Here is a 13,453-nt window from a genome sequence, read left to right as displayed (position 1 = left end):
ACATGAATGTACTAGAGCTCCTTGTTTCTCCCTGAGTCATTTAAAATGGATGATTGTGATATTCCCAAGACACATGACTAGCTCAACAGCAGAGCAAAAACTCAAACACTTGTATCACAACTGACTTCAAGGCTAATTATGTAAACCTAAATGAAAAACCTTTTACATTATGGTTTTTTGTTTCTTTGTTTGTTTTTAGAGACAGGGTCTTGCTCTGCTGCCCAGGCTGGAGCAGAGCTCACAGCTTGCTTGAACTCCAGGATTCAAACAATCCTCCCTCCTCAGCCTCCCAAGTAGCTGTTACTATACCCAGCTAATTTTTAAAAATTGTGAAGATAGAGTCTCGCTATGTTGCCCAGGCTGAACTTGAACTTCTGGCCTCAAGCATTCATCCTGCCTCAGCTTTCCAAAGCACTGGGATTACAGATGTGAGCCACTGCCCCAGGCCCATTATGATTTATTTGTTATTAAATAGTTGGAATTTTGGGGCCAGGTATGGTGGCTCACGCCTGTAATCCCAGTACTTAGGGAGGCTCAGGCGGGTGGATTGCCTGAGCTTAGGAGTTCGAGACCAGCCTGGCCAACATGGCGAAACCCATCTCTACTAAAAAATACAAAAATTAGCCGGGCATGGTGGTGGGCGCCTGTAGTCCCAGCTACTCAGGAGGCTGAGGCAGGAGAATTGCTTGAACCCAGGAGGCAGAGGTTGCAGTGAGCCAAGATCGCACCAATGCATTTCAGCTTGGGTGACAGAGTGAGACTCTGTCTCAAAATAAATAAATAAATAAATAAATATTTTTTAAAATAATTGAAATTTTTGAGAAGCAGAGGCAATCAATGCTTTCAGTGTGTTCTGCAAACAAAATCTGATGAAAAGGCATGCATATCCACAAAATCTTGTACCTCCTAAGAACACACTGACTGAACACATGTGTGTTTGCCTTGATTTGAGGTAGGGTTCTATGGTTTGACTGTGTCCCCAAAAACCATATATTGGAAACTTAATCCCAAATGCAATATTGTTGACAGGTGAGGCCTGGTGAGAGGTGATCAGTCCATAAGGGCAGAATGGGTGGGATTAATGCCATTACTGCATGAGCGGGCTTGTTATCACAGGAGTGGGTTCCCTTATAAAAGGACCACCAGTTCAGCACCTGTCTTGCTCTCTCTCTCTCCCTTTCTCCCCATCTTGCCTTCCAGTATGAGATGTTGCATCAAGAAGACTTCTCAGCCTTCAGAACTGTGAGAAATAAATTTATTTTCTTTGTAAGGTATCCGGTCTCTGGTATTCTGTTATAGCAGCACAACATTGACTAAGAGGGGAATTTCACAGCATATGGTTATAGCTCAGACAGACCAGAGACTCTAAAGCAAGCTTGTCCAACCTGCAGCTTACAGGCTGCATGCAGCCCAGGATGGCTTTGAATGTGGCCCAACAAAAATTCATAAACTTTTAAAAAATACTATGGGATTTTTTTTTGCAATATTTCTTTTTCGCTCATCAGCTATATTAGTGTATTTTATGTGTGGCACAAGACAATTAATTCTTCTTCTTCTAGGGTGGCCCAGGGAAACCGAAAGATTGGACACCTCTGCTCTAAAGCATGAAAACCTTGTTAAAAGTTGCACCAAAAGGCTGGACACAGTGGCTTATGCCTGTAATTCCAGCACTTTGGGAGGCCAAGGCAGGAGGACCGCTTGAGCCCAGGAGGTCAAGCTGCAGTGAGCCATGATTGCACCACTTCATTCCAGCCTAAGCAACAGGGCAAGATCCTGTCTTTAAAAAAAAAAAAAAAAAAAAAAAAAAAGGTTAGCTAGGTGCGGTGGCCCATGCCTGTAATCCCAGTGCTTGGGGAGGCTGAGGTGGGCAGACTGCTTGAGCCCAGGAGTTTATACCCAGCCTGGGCAACATGGAGAACCCCTGTCTCTACAAAAAAATACAAAAATTAGCCAGGCATAGTGGCATGCGCTGTAGTCCCAGCTACTCTGGAGGCTGAGGTGGGAAGATCACTTGAGCCTGGGAGGTTGAGGCTCCAGTGGACTATAATTGCACCACTGCACTCCAGCCTTGGTGACAGAGTGAGACCTGTTTAAAAAAAAAAGAAAAGTTGCACTAAAACAATTTGACTTCATTTATTGAGATATTGCATACAGCCAATGGAAGTGAGGATCTACTTGCTCATCTCACAGAACCACCAAATCATTAAGAAGAAACATGATGAAGACTTTTTTTAAAATCTGAATGTTAGAAATAGTGATGTGTGCTGCCTTTGGATATTACCATTAGGAAATGAGAATAAAGTTTAGGTTTTTTAAAGAATAAGCTTCAGAATTGCAATTTTACAATATATACTTGGCACTGCAGTCTAGTACATGATTAAGAACAGACTCTGGAGTCAAACCCTTTGGCTTCAATGCCCAACCCTGTCATCTACTACCTCTGTGAACTTGGGTGAATTTTATGATCTTTCTATGCCTCAATCTCCTTCATCTGTAAGATGGGGATGTTGGGGCTCAGAAATACCCCTGAAATGAAGGCATCAGAAGCAAAATTATTTTCTGACCTTCTCCTATTCTCCACCTCTCAGTCTCATTTTCCCCTGAGGCTAGTCATAGAAAGTAGAATCCCTCTTTCCCAAGGCAGGTCATAGAAACCAGAACCCCTTTTCTCCAAAGCCAGCCATATAATCTAAAATTATTACTCTAATTTTTCCTCCTCTTTTCTATGCAAAGCTATTTATAAATTATCTGACCTACCTTGTTTGATTGTAGGGCCTAAGACCCCCATTCCAGGGAAGGCCCTGCCCTATAGCCAGAAAGATGCAATGCATGCTCAGCAAAGCCAATAAGAATCCAGACAGACAGGCTTTTCTGGGTTCCCCTACTCAGTCTACTGCATTAGATCATACCCTTTTTGTTCAGTCATATCTCTACAGGGCTATCCATACTTTATTGAAGCTAAGCATAAAAATGGACAGTTTCCTCTGTATCTTCGGGTCTTCATTCTTTTTTCTGTTTGTTTTTTGAGATGGAGTCTCGTTCTGTCGCCCAGTCTGGAGTGCAGTGGCATGATCTCCACTCACTGCAACCTCTGCCTCCCGGGTTCAAGCAATTCTCCTGTCTCAGCCTCCCAAGTAGCTGGGAAAACAGGCGCACGCCACCACACCTGGCTAATTTTTGTATTCTTAGTAAAGACGTGGTTTCACCGTATTGGTCAGGCTGGTCTCAAACTCCTGACCTCAGATGATCCACCTGCCTTGGCCTCCCAAACTGCTGGGATTACAGGCATGAGCCACCACCCCCAGCTTGGTTCTTTATTCTGAAGTTTCGTGTGTCACGTAAAATTGTGATCAAATAAATTTGTATGCCTTTTCACTTATTAATCTTCCTTTTGCAAGTTGACTTTTCATCTGACTTTCAGAGGGAAATTTCCTCCTTGAATCCTCCAGGGAAACTGACAGTACCTATTTTACCGAGGTGTCATGAGGATTAAATGAGTCAAGTGTTTAGAATAGTAACTGTCTCTAGTAAATACTCCCATATCCCAGCCCAAAGTTACAGTACCCCAGATACAATGAGAAATGTGGGGATAAAAGGCCCAAATCGTCTTGCCTCTCTCTCTATTAAAGACAACTCCAAAGGGCCATTGCAGCTCCAGAGCTCCTTAGGAAATCAACTGAGACCTTCACTGCAACTACATCACAATTTGACTTCTCTGTCTGCCTGGTCATGCTTCTTTTTTCTTTGTCTTCTTTTTTTTTTTGAGACAAAGTTTCACTCTGTCACCCAGGCTGGAGTGCAGTGGAGCAATCTTGGCTCACTGTAACCTCCACCTTCTGGGTTCAAGCAATTCTCCTGCCTCAGCCTCCCAAGTAGCTGGGATTACAGGCATGCACCACCACACCCAGCTAATTTTTGTATTTTTAGTAGAGACGGGGTTTCACCATGTTGGTCAGGCTGGTCTTGAACTCCTGACCTCAAGTGATCCGCCCATCTCAGCCTCCCAAAGTGCTGGGATTACAGATGTGAGCCACAGTGCCCAGCCAAGTCCCCCTTTTTCTTTTGTTCTTCACAGGTGCTATTCCCAAGAGTACTACCCAGCAAACTTCTTGGATGCAAAGATTCATCTCAATATCTGTTTCCCAGGGAACTTGACATAAGAATTTGAGGTATCTGTGTGCTACTTTGTGCCTGGCACTGTGCTAGGTGCTGGGATTCTGCAGTAAACAACAGAAAAAAACTAATTGTAAATTGCAATAAATGAGGACAGGTGTGGTGGCTCATACCTGTAATTCCAGCACTTTGGGAGGCCGAGGCAAGTGGATCACTTGAGGTCAGGAGTTCGAGACCAGCCTGACCAACATGGTGAAACCCCATCTCTACTAAAAATACAAAAATAGCCAGGCTTGGTGGTGGGTGCCTGTAATCCCAGCTACTTGGAAGGCTGAAGCAGGAGAATCACTTGAACCCAGGAGGCGGAGGTTGCAGTGAGCAGAGATCATGCCATTGCACTCCAGCCTGGGCAATAAGATGCGAAACTCCATCTCAAAAAAAAAAAAAATGCAATAAGTGCTATGAAGGAAATAGAAAGCTGTGATTAAGAAGCAATAATTCCTTTAGAATCATCATGGAAGGCCTCTCCAAGGCACTGGTTTTTATTTTTAATTTTCAAACTCAGCATACTTTCATTTCAGTTTTATTGAGGTATAATTGGTATACATAAACTGCATATAATGAATGTATGCTTTTGAACAAACGTATACACTTGTGTTACCATCACCACAATCCAGATATTAAAACATATCCTTTGCTTCCAAAAGTTTCCTAGGAGGCACTGATGTTTAATCTCAGGCCTAATGGATAAGAAGGAACTAGCCAAGTGAAGTATTTGGGGAAAGCATTCCAACCAGAAGAAATAGCCTGTTTGGGTCCCCAGGCTGGGAAAGAGCCTGGCATGTTCTAAGAACAGTCAAAAGTCCAGATTAGCCAGGATCATGGTGAGTGAGGGGAGAGTGGCACCAGAGACAGGGTCAGCAAAGGAGGCAGGAGCAGATCATGTGGGACTGCGAAGCCAGGGTAAGAAGTCTGGAATTTATTCCAGGTCCAGTGAAAAGCCACTAAAGGGCTTTAACCAAAGGAATGACATAATCAGATTTTTTGTTTTTACAAGATTCATTACTGTTTGGAGAATGGATTGAAAGAGGGCAAAAGTATAGGCAAGAAGTATAGTTAGAAGGCTATTTAGTATTCTAATCAATAGATGAAGCTGCTCATGTTGGCACACCTGCAGTCCCAGCCATTGGTGAGGCAGAGGCGGGAGGATTGCTTGAGCCCCAGAAATTCTGGGCTGTAGTACAGTTTGATTGTACCACTGCTTTCCAGCCAAGAGATGATGGTGCCTTGAATTAGGGCGAAAATGGAATTGAAGAGAAGACAATATACTCCAGATATATTTTAGAGATAGAACTGACAGGACCAATTATTATACAGTAAATAGACAGCTAATCCCAGAGTTTGTGATGGGAAAGAGCCAGAAAATAGGCAGTTTGTTTAACTAGATAGACTCACTTCTCGCTGACCTTATTTAAGGTAAATTGGCTTAACCCAGAATCTGAATTAAATGAGCTAACCAAGTTTATTAACTGAAAAGTCACCTCCTGATTCCCTTGAAGCCCAACATTATCATGCTCATGAAAAACTCCAACAGCAAAAGAGGATGTACAGATATGAGACTAAGGAGTGTGGTGGAAAATAAACTTTTATCTTAGTAAGACAATAGCATTAGTAATAATATATAACACTTACTGAGCATTTAGTGCTGTTCTATGTACTTTACATATACTCATTTATTCTTCAATATATGTAAGGTAGCACTATATTATACTCAGCACCCCCATTTTACAGATAAGGAAATTGAGGCATACCAGGCCACATAGCTTGTAAGTGGTTGAGTCAGACTTTAAACTCAGTCCATCTCCAGAATCCATGCTCTTAACAATTACACTCTACTGCCTGTCTGTTAATTGTTCAGAAAGCAAAATCTTTTACTGTCACCTAATTTGTCTTACTTAATTTTATTCAAATATTCAAGCTATTCCTAGAGTAAGTTCTCAGGCCAACTATTTTATGCATTTACTATAAAAGGTATATAACCAATAGGCACTGATACCTGGGAAAACTGTTTTAACCAAGAAATTTTAAATTCAATTAACAACTGAGAATGAGTTTACTCACTTTCGTTGACATCTGAATTTCCTCAGATATGAACACCTCTTCAATCTGGACTGCATCTCTGGGAAAATATCCAAACTCCTTTCCTTTCTGTCAAAATGAAGAACAAACATTATCGAGGAAGAACGATCAAAGCAATAATAATTATTGAACCTAATTTTGTCCCATGTCCTTGGCTTTCATCTACTCTGAATCGCAAACATTACTCCACTATCAATTTCCATATAAAAAAGAGTGAAATAATATTCTTTTGTTATTCAAAAGAAGAGCATTTATTTAAGGAACAAAGAGCCAAATCATAAAATGTCACTGTTTCAAACTTCAGAAGGAAACCTGTTCCACTTACTCATTTTATTCATTTTTCTGTTCTTTAACGACCTTTCTTGTCCAGGTCAACTGCAGATTTACACTAGTAGACCTGGGATATCAAAAGGCAAGGCAATGGCGGCGGTAGCCAAGCTAGATGGAGTAGTGACATATTCAATGTTTTCAGGATGTTGAAATCAGACAGGCGGTTTAAACTCTGAAGGGCCACAAATGGATTCATCATGATAGTAAAGGTCTACAAGTCCTTCAGGGAGGATTTGGTTCCATTCTACTTTTCTGGGGCTGCCTTGATAACAGAGATCCTCTTAACCCAGTTCAAGCACAGGCAGATTGTGCCCCAAGGGTGAAGGCTTACCCATCCACCCTCAGCGCATTTCCTAACCCTGTTAAAGTTTTAAAGAACATATTTCTTTTGGCCCTCTAATCCAGCACCATTATACCTCAACTGTGATTTGTCCAGCTCTCCAGTTGCCACAACTATTTGGAAACTGACAGACTGTGGGTCCACAGTGTGGTTCCTTAAACAGCTAACTGCATGAATTAAACATCAAATGCACAAAACTAAATGTGCCTAAAACTTCACCCTGGCTGCACACATTAAACACTGCTTTTGTGTGGAACCATTATTTTCACGTATAGTAAATAAAGAATGCTTTCTTTGCCTTTTATGACACCTAAGATGTCAGTTTTTGTATGGCTGCATTGGATGCCTCCAATGAATTCAAGATATAGATTTTTTTTTGTTTTTGTTTTTGTTTTTTAATAGAGACAGAGTCTTGCTCTGTTGCCCAGGCTGGAGTGCAGCAGTACAATCATAGCTTACTGTAACCTCTAACTTCCAGGCTCAAGCTGTCCTCCTGCCTCTGCCTCCCTCAGCCTCTGAAGTAGCTAGGACTACAAACATGTACCACAACACCCCACTAATTTGTGTGTGTGTGTGTGTGTGTATTCTTGCTATGCTGCCCAGGCTGGTCTCGAACTCTTGGTCTCAAGTGTTCCTCCTGCCTCAGCTTCCCAAAGCACTGGGATTATAGGCATGAGCCACCACACCTGGCCTTAGACTGGCATTTTAAAGGCACCAGAAGCAGTAGGGAAAGTTGGGAACTGCAGAGGCCAGACAAGCAATTCTGGCCAGTGACAATTAGAAGTCCAGTCCTATAGCCCCTGATGGGAAAAGCAGAATTTTTAAATAAAATATGCTCCTTCAAACAGTGACCACAGAGGCTATACAAAAAAAGAGGTCTGGTGCATATGTAATATGGAAGTGATATATATATCAAGTCGACCATGCTTGTTCAGCTTGGGAGTAAAAGTACTTATCATAGCACCTTTTCATTATAAACCATAATGATACAATCAAAGGTAAACCTTTTTTCAATGGAAAGTATTAATCATTAATTTTCCCATGTTATATATTCAGAGATGATGTAACCTTCTAGGAATTTCAGCATACTAAAGCTTCGGGCCAAATAAAAAGCTCTATCAGCTAGGTTTTTTTGTTTTTTGGGGTTTTGTTTTGTTTTTGTTTTTTTTTTGAGACAGGGTCTCACTTTGTAACCCAGGCTGGAGTGCAGTGGTACAATCATGGTTCACTGCAGCCTCTACCTCTGGGCTCAAGCGATCCTCCCACTTTAGCCTCTCAAGTAACTGGCTTTACAGGCATGCACTACTACACCCGGCTAATTTTTATATTTTTAGTAGAGATGAGGTTTCGCCATGTTGTCCAAGCTGGTCTCAACCTCCCGGCCTCAAGTGATCCGCCCACTTTAGCTTCCCAAAGTGCTGATATTACAGGCATGAGCCACCAAGCCTGGACCAAGCTGTTATTTTTTTATATAAAAACTTATACACCTAGGGCCGGGCATAGTGGCTCACGCCTGTAATCCCAGCCCTTTGGGAGGCCAAGGCAGGTGGATCACCTGAGGTCAAGAGTTCCAGACCAGCCTGGCCAACATGATGAAACCCCGTCACTACTAAAAATACAAAAATTAGCCAGGTGTGGTGGCAGACACCTGTAATCCCAGCTACTCGGAAGGCTGAGGCACGAGAATAGCTTGAACCCGGGAAGCAGAGGTTGCAGTGAGCTGAAATCGTGCCACTGCACTCCATCCAGTCTGGGTGACAGAGAGACTCTGTCTCAAAAAAAAAAAAAACTTGTACACCTAGCTTCCCTAGCTACCAGCCTTTCTGGGGATCTCTTCAATAACAACTCAGCCTTTCATTTGCTCAGAAACACATGTCTTTGAATCTGATTAACTAAAACTTTGCAGTCTCTTAAAAACTTGACCATTGGCAGGGCGCAGTGGCTCACGCCTGTAATCCCAGCTCTTTGGAAGGCCAAGGCGGGTGGATCACCTGAGGTCAGGAGTTTGAGACCAGCCTGACCAACATGGTGAAACTCCATCTCTGCTAGAAATACAAAAAGCAGCCGGGCATGGTGGCACACGCCTGTAATCCCAGCTATTCGAGAGGCTGAGGCAGGAGAGTTGCTTGAACCTGGGAGGCAGAGGTTGCAGTTAGCAGAGATCGCGCCACTGCACTCCAGCCTGGGCAACAAGAGCGAGACTTTGTCTCAAAAAACAAACAAACAAAAACCTTGACCATTGGCAGCACCAAGAAATGACTGGGGTTGCCTAGCCATCCCATAATATGAAGTCCCTCCAAATAAATATAAAAATATAATTTTAAAAACAATGCATGCTATGTAAAAATAAATTCAAGGCATTCTCTTAGCTCTCCATCCCAACCATACTGCCTTCCCAAAAAGCCTCTTTTATAGAAATATTGGAACCACCACTGAACATGATCATTTTTGTTTGTTTAAATACATTAAGGATTCTTAATATATACACAGTGTTTTGAAATTCTTAACGTTTCTTTAAAGATGAAAAGCAGGTATCCTTGGGCGGGTGCGGTGGCTCACACCTGTAATCCTGGCACTTTGGGAGGCCGAAGCAGGCAGATTACTTTAGCTCAGGTGTTTGTGACCAGCCTGGGCAACAGAGTGAAATGCTGTCTCTACCAAGAATACAAAAATTAGCCGGGCGTGGTGACACACACCTGTAGTCCCAGCTACTCAGGAGGCTGAGGTGGGAGGATGGCTTGAGCTCAGGAGTTGGAAGCTGGAAGTTGTAGTGAGCTGTGATCACACCACTGCATTCCAGCCTGGGCGACAGAGCCAGGCCCTGTTTCCAAAAAAAAGAAAAGAAAAGGAAGGAATCTTTGTGCAAGTTGGTCATTTATTCTGCATTCAATTTTTAAAAGTAGTTACTTACACTTCCTGCCCACAAATCTTCCCTTTCTCCTGCAAGTTTAACATAAACAGATATCTCTTCTCCCTTAGTGAAGTTCAGGTATCGGCAGTCAGGTCCTCTATAATCTCTCATGGCTGAGACTCTGTTTATTAAAGCTATGTAAAACATGTAAAGAAAAATACACACTTTAAATTAAAATGATATTTCTCCCCCTTTCATCTTGCTGTCCCTCAATCCATCCTATATGTTTCCAAATGCTAATTTCTTTATATCATTTATGGCCTCAAAAACCTACATAGCCTTCCCACTGCATGCAGAATCGAGTCTAAGCCTCTGGGCCTGGTCTCCAAGGCTGTCCATAACCTGGTCCCCTTTCTCTATTTGAAAGGACCTCTTCCTATCCCTTCACACAGACTTGGCTACACTCAAGTTTGTTTATCCATTGTCCCTAGAACATATCATTATCATTCTCTAGTCTGTAGGAAAGGACAAAAGATAATCAGTTTTCTTCCTGGCACTTACTATATTCTAGGCATTATGATAAGTGCTCTCATATTTTTATTTTATTAACTCCTCAAAACAGATCTATGAGGTAAATAATTTCATCTTAGTCTAATAAATGAGCCTTTAGTGAAGGCTCAGATAATTGGTCACATAGCCCTAGTGGAGCCCAATTTGCCCTGAGGTTCTTCTCACTGCAAAATCCTCTTCCTTATTCTGAGCTTTTCTTTCTGTCCTTTCCCCAACCTAGACACCATTTTGCCCCCTTCATGCTTAAGTCATGTCCTGCTTCCTCTATGAAGCAGCCTGATTATTCCAGCCTACTGTGATTGCCCTTTCTCTGAACTTTAATATTGCCTATTATCCTTACTAGGCTGCATCACTATTTACTGTTTCATTTTAACCTGTCTTGTCATCCTTCACTAAAATTAAATTTTCTGAAGGGGAAGAAACTTATCTTACATCTCATTTGATTCCCCTTACCTGCATAGCACCTGCCCCCCGCCCAACCCAACGTGTAGTAGGCCTCAATAACTATGAACGAATCACAGCCACATATGCCAGATTCAGCAGTTCAACACATGAATATACACACCATATTACCTATTATAATTATACAAACATATGTAAAATAAGATATTTTTATTGTCATGCAATTAAAGTTAAAATAACATTATAAATTTCTATAAATTTGAATGTTCCCTTTTCATGTTCTATATCTGGCCCTAAGGAAACTAAAATGAAGTTGTAATATAAAGAGGGAAAGAAAGATTTTTTTTTCTTTATATATATTTTTTTGAGGCAGGGTCTTGTTCTGTTGCCCAGGCTAGAGTGCAGTGGCATAATGATAGCTGACTGCAGCCTCCACCTCCCAAGTTTAAGCCATCCTCCCACCTCAGCCTCCCTAGTAGCTGGGACTATAGCTTGTGCCACCATGCCCAGCTAACTTTTTTGATTTTTTGTAGAGATGAGGTCTCACTATGTTGCCCAGGCTGGTCTCAAACTTCTGGACTCAAGTGATCCTCCCACCTCAGTCTCTCAAAGTGCTGGGATTACAGGTGCAAGCCACCACACCCAGCAAAAGATTATTATGATAATAAAACATCATCTAGTAAACTTCTCTATATATTACATTATATGTCCAAAAAGTTAAGGAAGAATGTTTACTCATAATTATTACTTATAAATTATTTATGTTTATACTAATAACATTTTTCATTTTTCATTTTCATGTTGCAAATTAGAAGTAATTCTCACAGCTGGGCATGGTGGCTTATGCCTGTAATCTTAGCACTTTGGGAGGCTGAAGCAGGTGGATTCCCTGAGCTCAGGCTGGGCAACACAGTGAAATCCCATCTCTACTAAAATACAAAAAATTAACCAGGTGTGGTGGTGTGCGCCTATAATCCCAGCAACTCGGGAGTCTGAGACAGGAGAATCGCTTGAACCTGGGAGGCAGAAGTTGCAGTGAGCCGAGATCGTGCCATTGCACTCCAGCCTGGGTGACAGAGCAAGACTCCATCTCAGAAAAAAAAAAAAAAAAAAAAAGGTAGAATTTATTTAAAGCAATTTTTGATTCTGCTGAGAGAGAAAAAATATGTATTTATTATAAAATAAAAACAAAAGGAAAAATAACTTATTTAAAGCAACTCTAATATATTGGGATGTAATTTATTTTGCACCATAAAACTAATAACAGAAATAAGTTCTTTAACAATAGAATGGAAATTAATTTCCATTTACAGTAAAGAAAGCTTTATATTCAATGATATAAATAAAAAATTTATATTCTAGCCCTGATTTCAGTATTTTTACATAATAAATAACACAGAAATGATTAACATTTGGTAAAGTTTAGAAGAATAAATCATGATGGTTTGAAATAAAAACACTTTTTAGGAACGTCACGAGAATCAGAAAGTTCTGAGTGTGAAACAGAAACTAAAAAGTAAAAGGCCTTCATAAATAAAGGCCTATCAAATTAGCCTGATGTCTTTTTTATATGAATCAATTACATTTATCTTTTTTTTTTTAATGGGCAGCCTTCTGAGCCAGAATAGGCTCAGAGACTCCTAGATTAATCTTTAAAAATAGTAAAAGGACTGATTAGTTTTTTAACTTCTGATATATTTCTATAGCAGACTGATTTTTGCTATTTGTATATTTGTATTAAATACTACCACAAAATGCTTTGCTTCCAACATTTCTTTTTTATACCAAGCTGTACTTCATAATCCAAATATTTCTCAATTATATCAATACTCATTTTTATCATGTGTGACCACAATAAGATTTTATGTCATTGCAGAGCCTCAATTTAGGAGGAGAAGAAGCGGGGGAAGCAAACTTACTTTCACATTCCAAGTCACCACATTTTTTAAGGTCTGCCAGCAGTTTTGTACTCTCCAGACACTTTGTCAGAGAAATAGCCAGAAGAAGGATTCTGTGAACGCCAAATTTCGCCATGCTAAAACAAGCAACCGGGAATCCCAAGTGAAGTTTAAGCCAATTGTTCAGGTTGTAGAGATGTCAGCCAAAACTGGAGATATTCTACTCTCTTCACTAACTATAAGAGAAAAAGGGTTGAAGTTTTAAAAATCTCTTGATAACTACATTTTTCTATCGGCTTGTTGGTTTAACTTGAGAGACAAACACTGTTTTCAATCTGCAGTGTCAGGTATTCCTGTAATACCTAAGGGTTTAATAATTAACAAGGATTTTTAGTTGGACTAATGTGTTATAAAGGAAGCCCATGTAAAACTGTCTCACTTAAAGGTACCTTGTGTTCAACAGGATAGTTTTTAAGTAGGCCTCCGCAAAAGGGTAGTTACCTGCAAATACTAATTTCAGTGGATAACGTATATAGTTGTGTGCAAAAAGAGTAATAATTTATGTTAAAAGAATGGCTTTGAAATATGGTGAAAAGTATTTTTAAAAAGATTCCACTTTTCTATTTAAAAACCCCTTATTGTTACTATGAAGTTAAAACTTATTTAGTTAAGAACAATAGTTGAAATGTTGTAAGTACTTACTATGTTCCAGGTACTGTCTTAAGTAAGTACTTAAATATATGATCTGATATAACCTTCACACCAACTCTCTGAGGTAGGTAATATTATCGTCCCCACTTTTGTATATAA

At 40.6% G+C, this 13,453-nt stretch overlaps 1 protein-coding gene across 2 annotated transcripts in view; it reads right to left on the bottom strand.

The window, feature by feature from the left end:
* The window catches only part of MIA2 (MIA SH3 domain ER export factor 2), a 117,522-nt gene extending 104,547 nt beyond the window's left edge, over positions 1-12,975 (bottom strand). Inside the window, exons 1-3 of one of the 2 annotated variants that reach the window (XM_024925458.4) lie at positions 12,665-12,975; positions 9,834-9,967; positions 6,235-6,321 (exon numbers count right to left, since the gene is read on the bottom strand). In XM_024925458.4, coding sequence (XP_024781226.3) covers positions 6,235-6,321; positions 9,834-9,967; positions 12,665-12,779 — 336 coding nt within the window. In that variant the 5' untranslated portion in view covers positions 12,780-12,975. The remainder of the gene's footprint in view (positions 1-6,234; positions 6,322-9,833; positions 9,968-12,664) is intronic. The other variant, XM_055097531.2, reaches the window with a different exon arrangement.
* Positions 12,976-13,453: the final 478 nt, after the last annotated feature.

This window comes from Pan paniscus, chromosome 15 (assembly GCF_029289425.2).
Source record: "Pan paniscus chromosome 15, NHGRI_mPanPan1-v2.0_pri, whole genome shotgun sequence".
Lineage (NCBI taxonomy): Eukaryota > Metazoa > Chordata > Mammalia > Primates > Hominidae > Pan > Pan paniscus.
The sequence above is the reverse complement of the archived record's forward strand: the minus strand, read 5'-3'. Positions and strand labels throughout refer to the sequence as shown.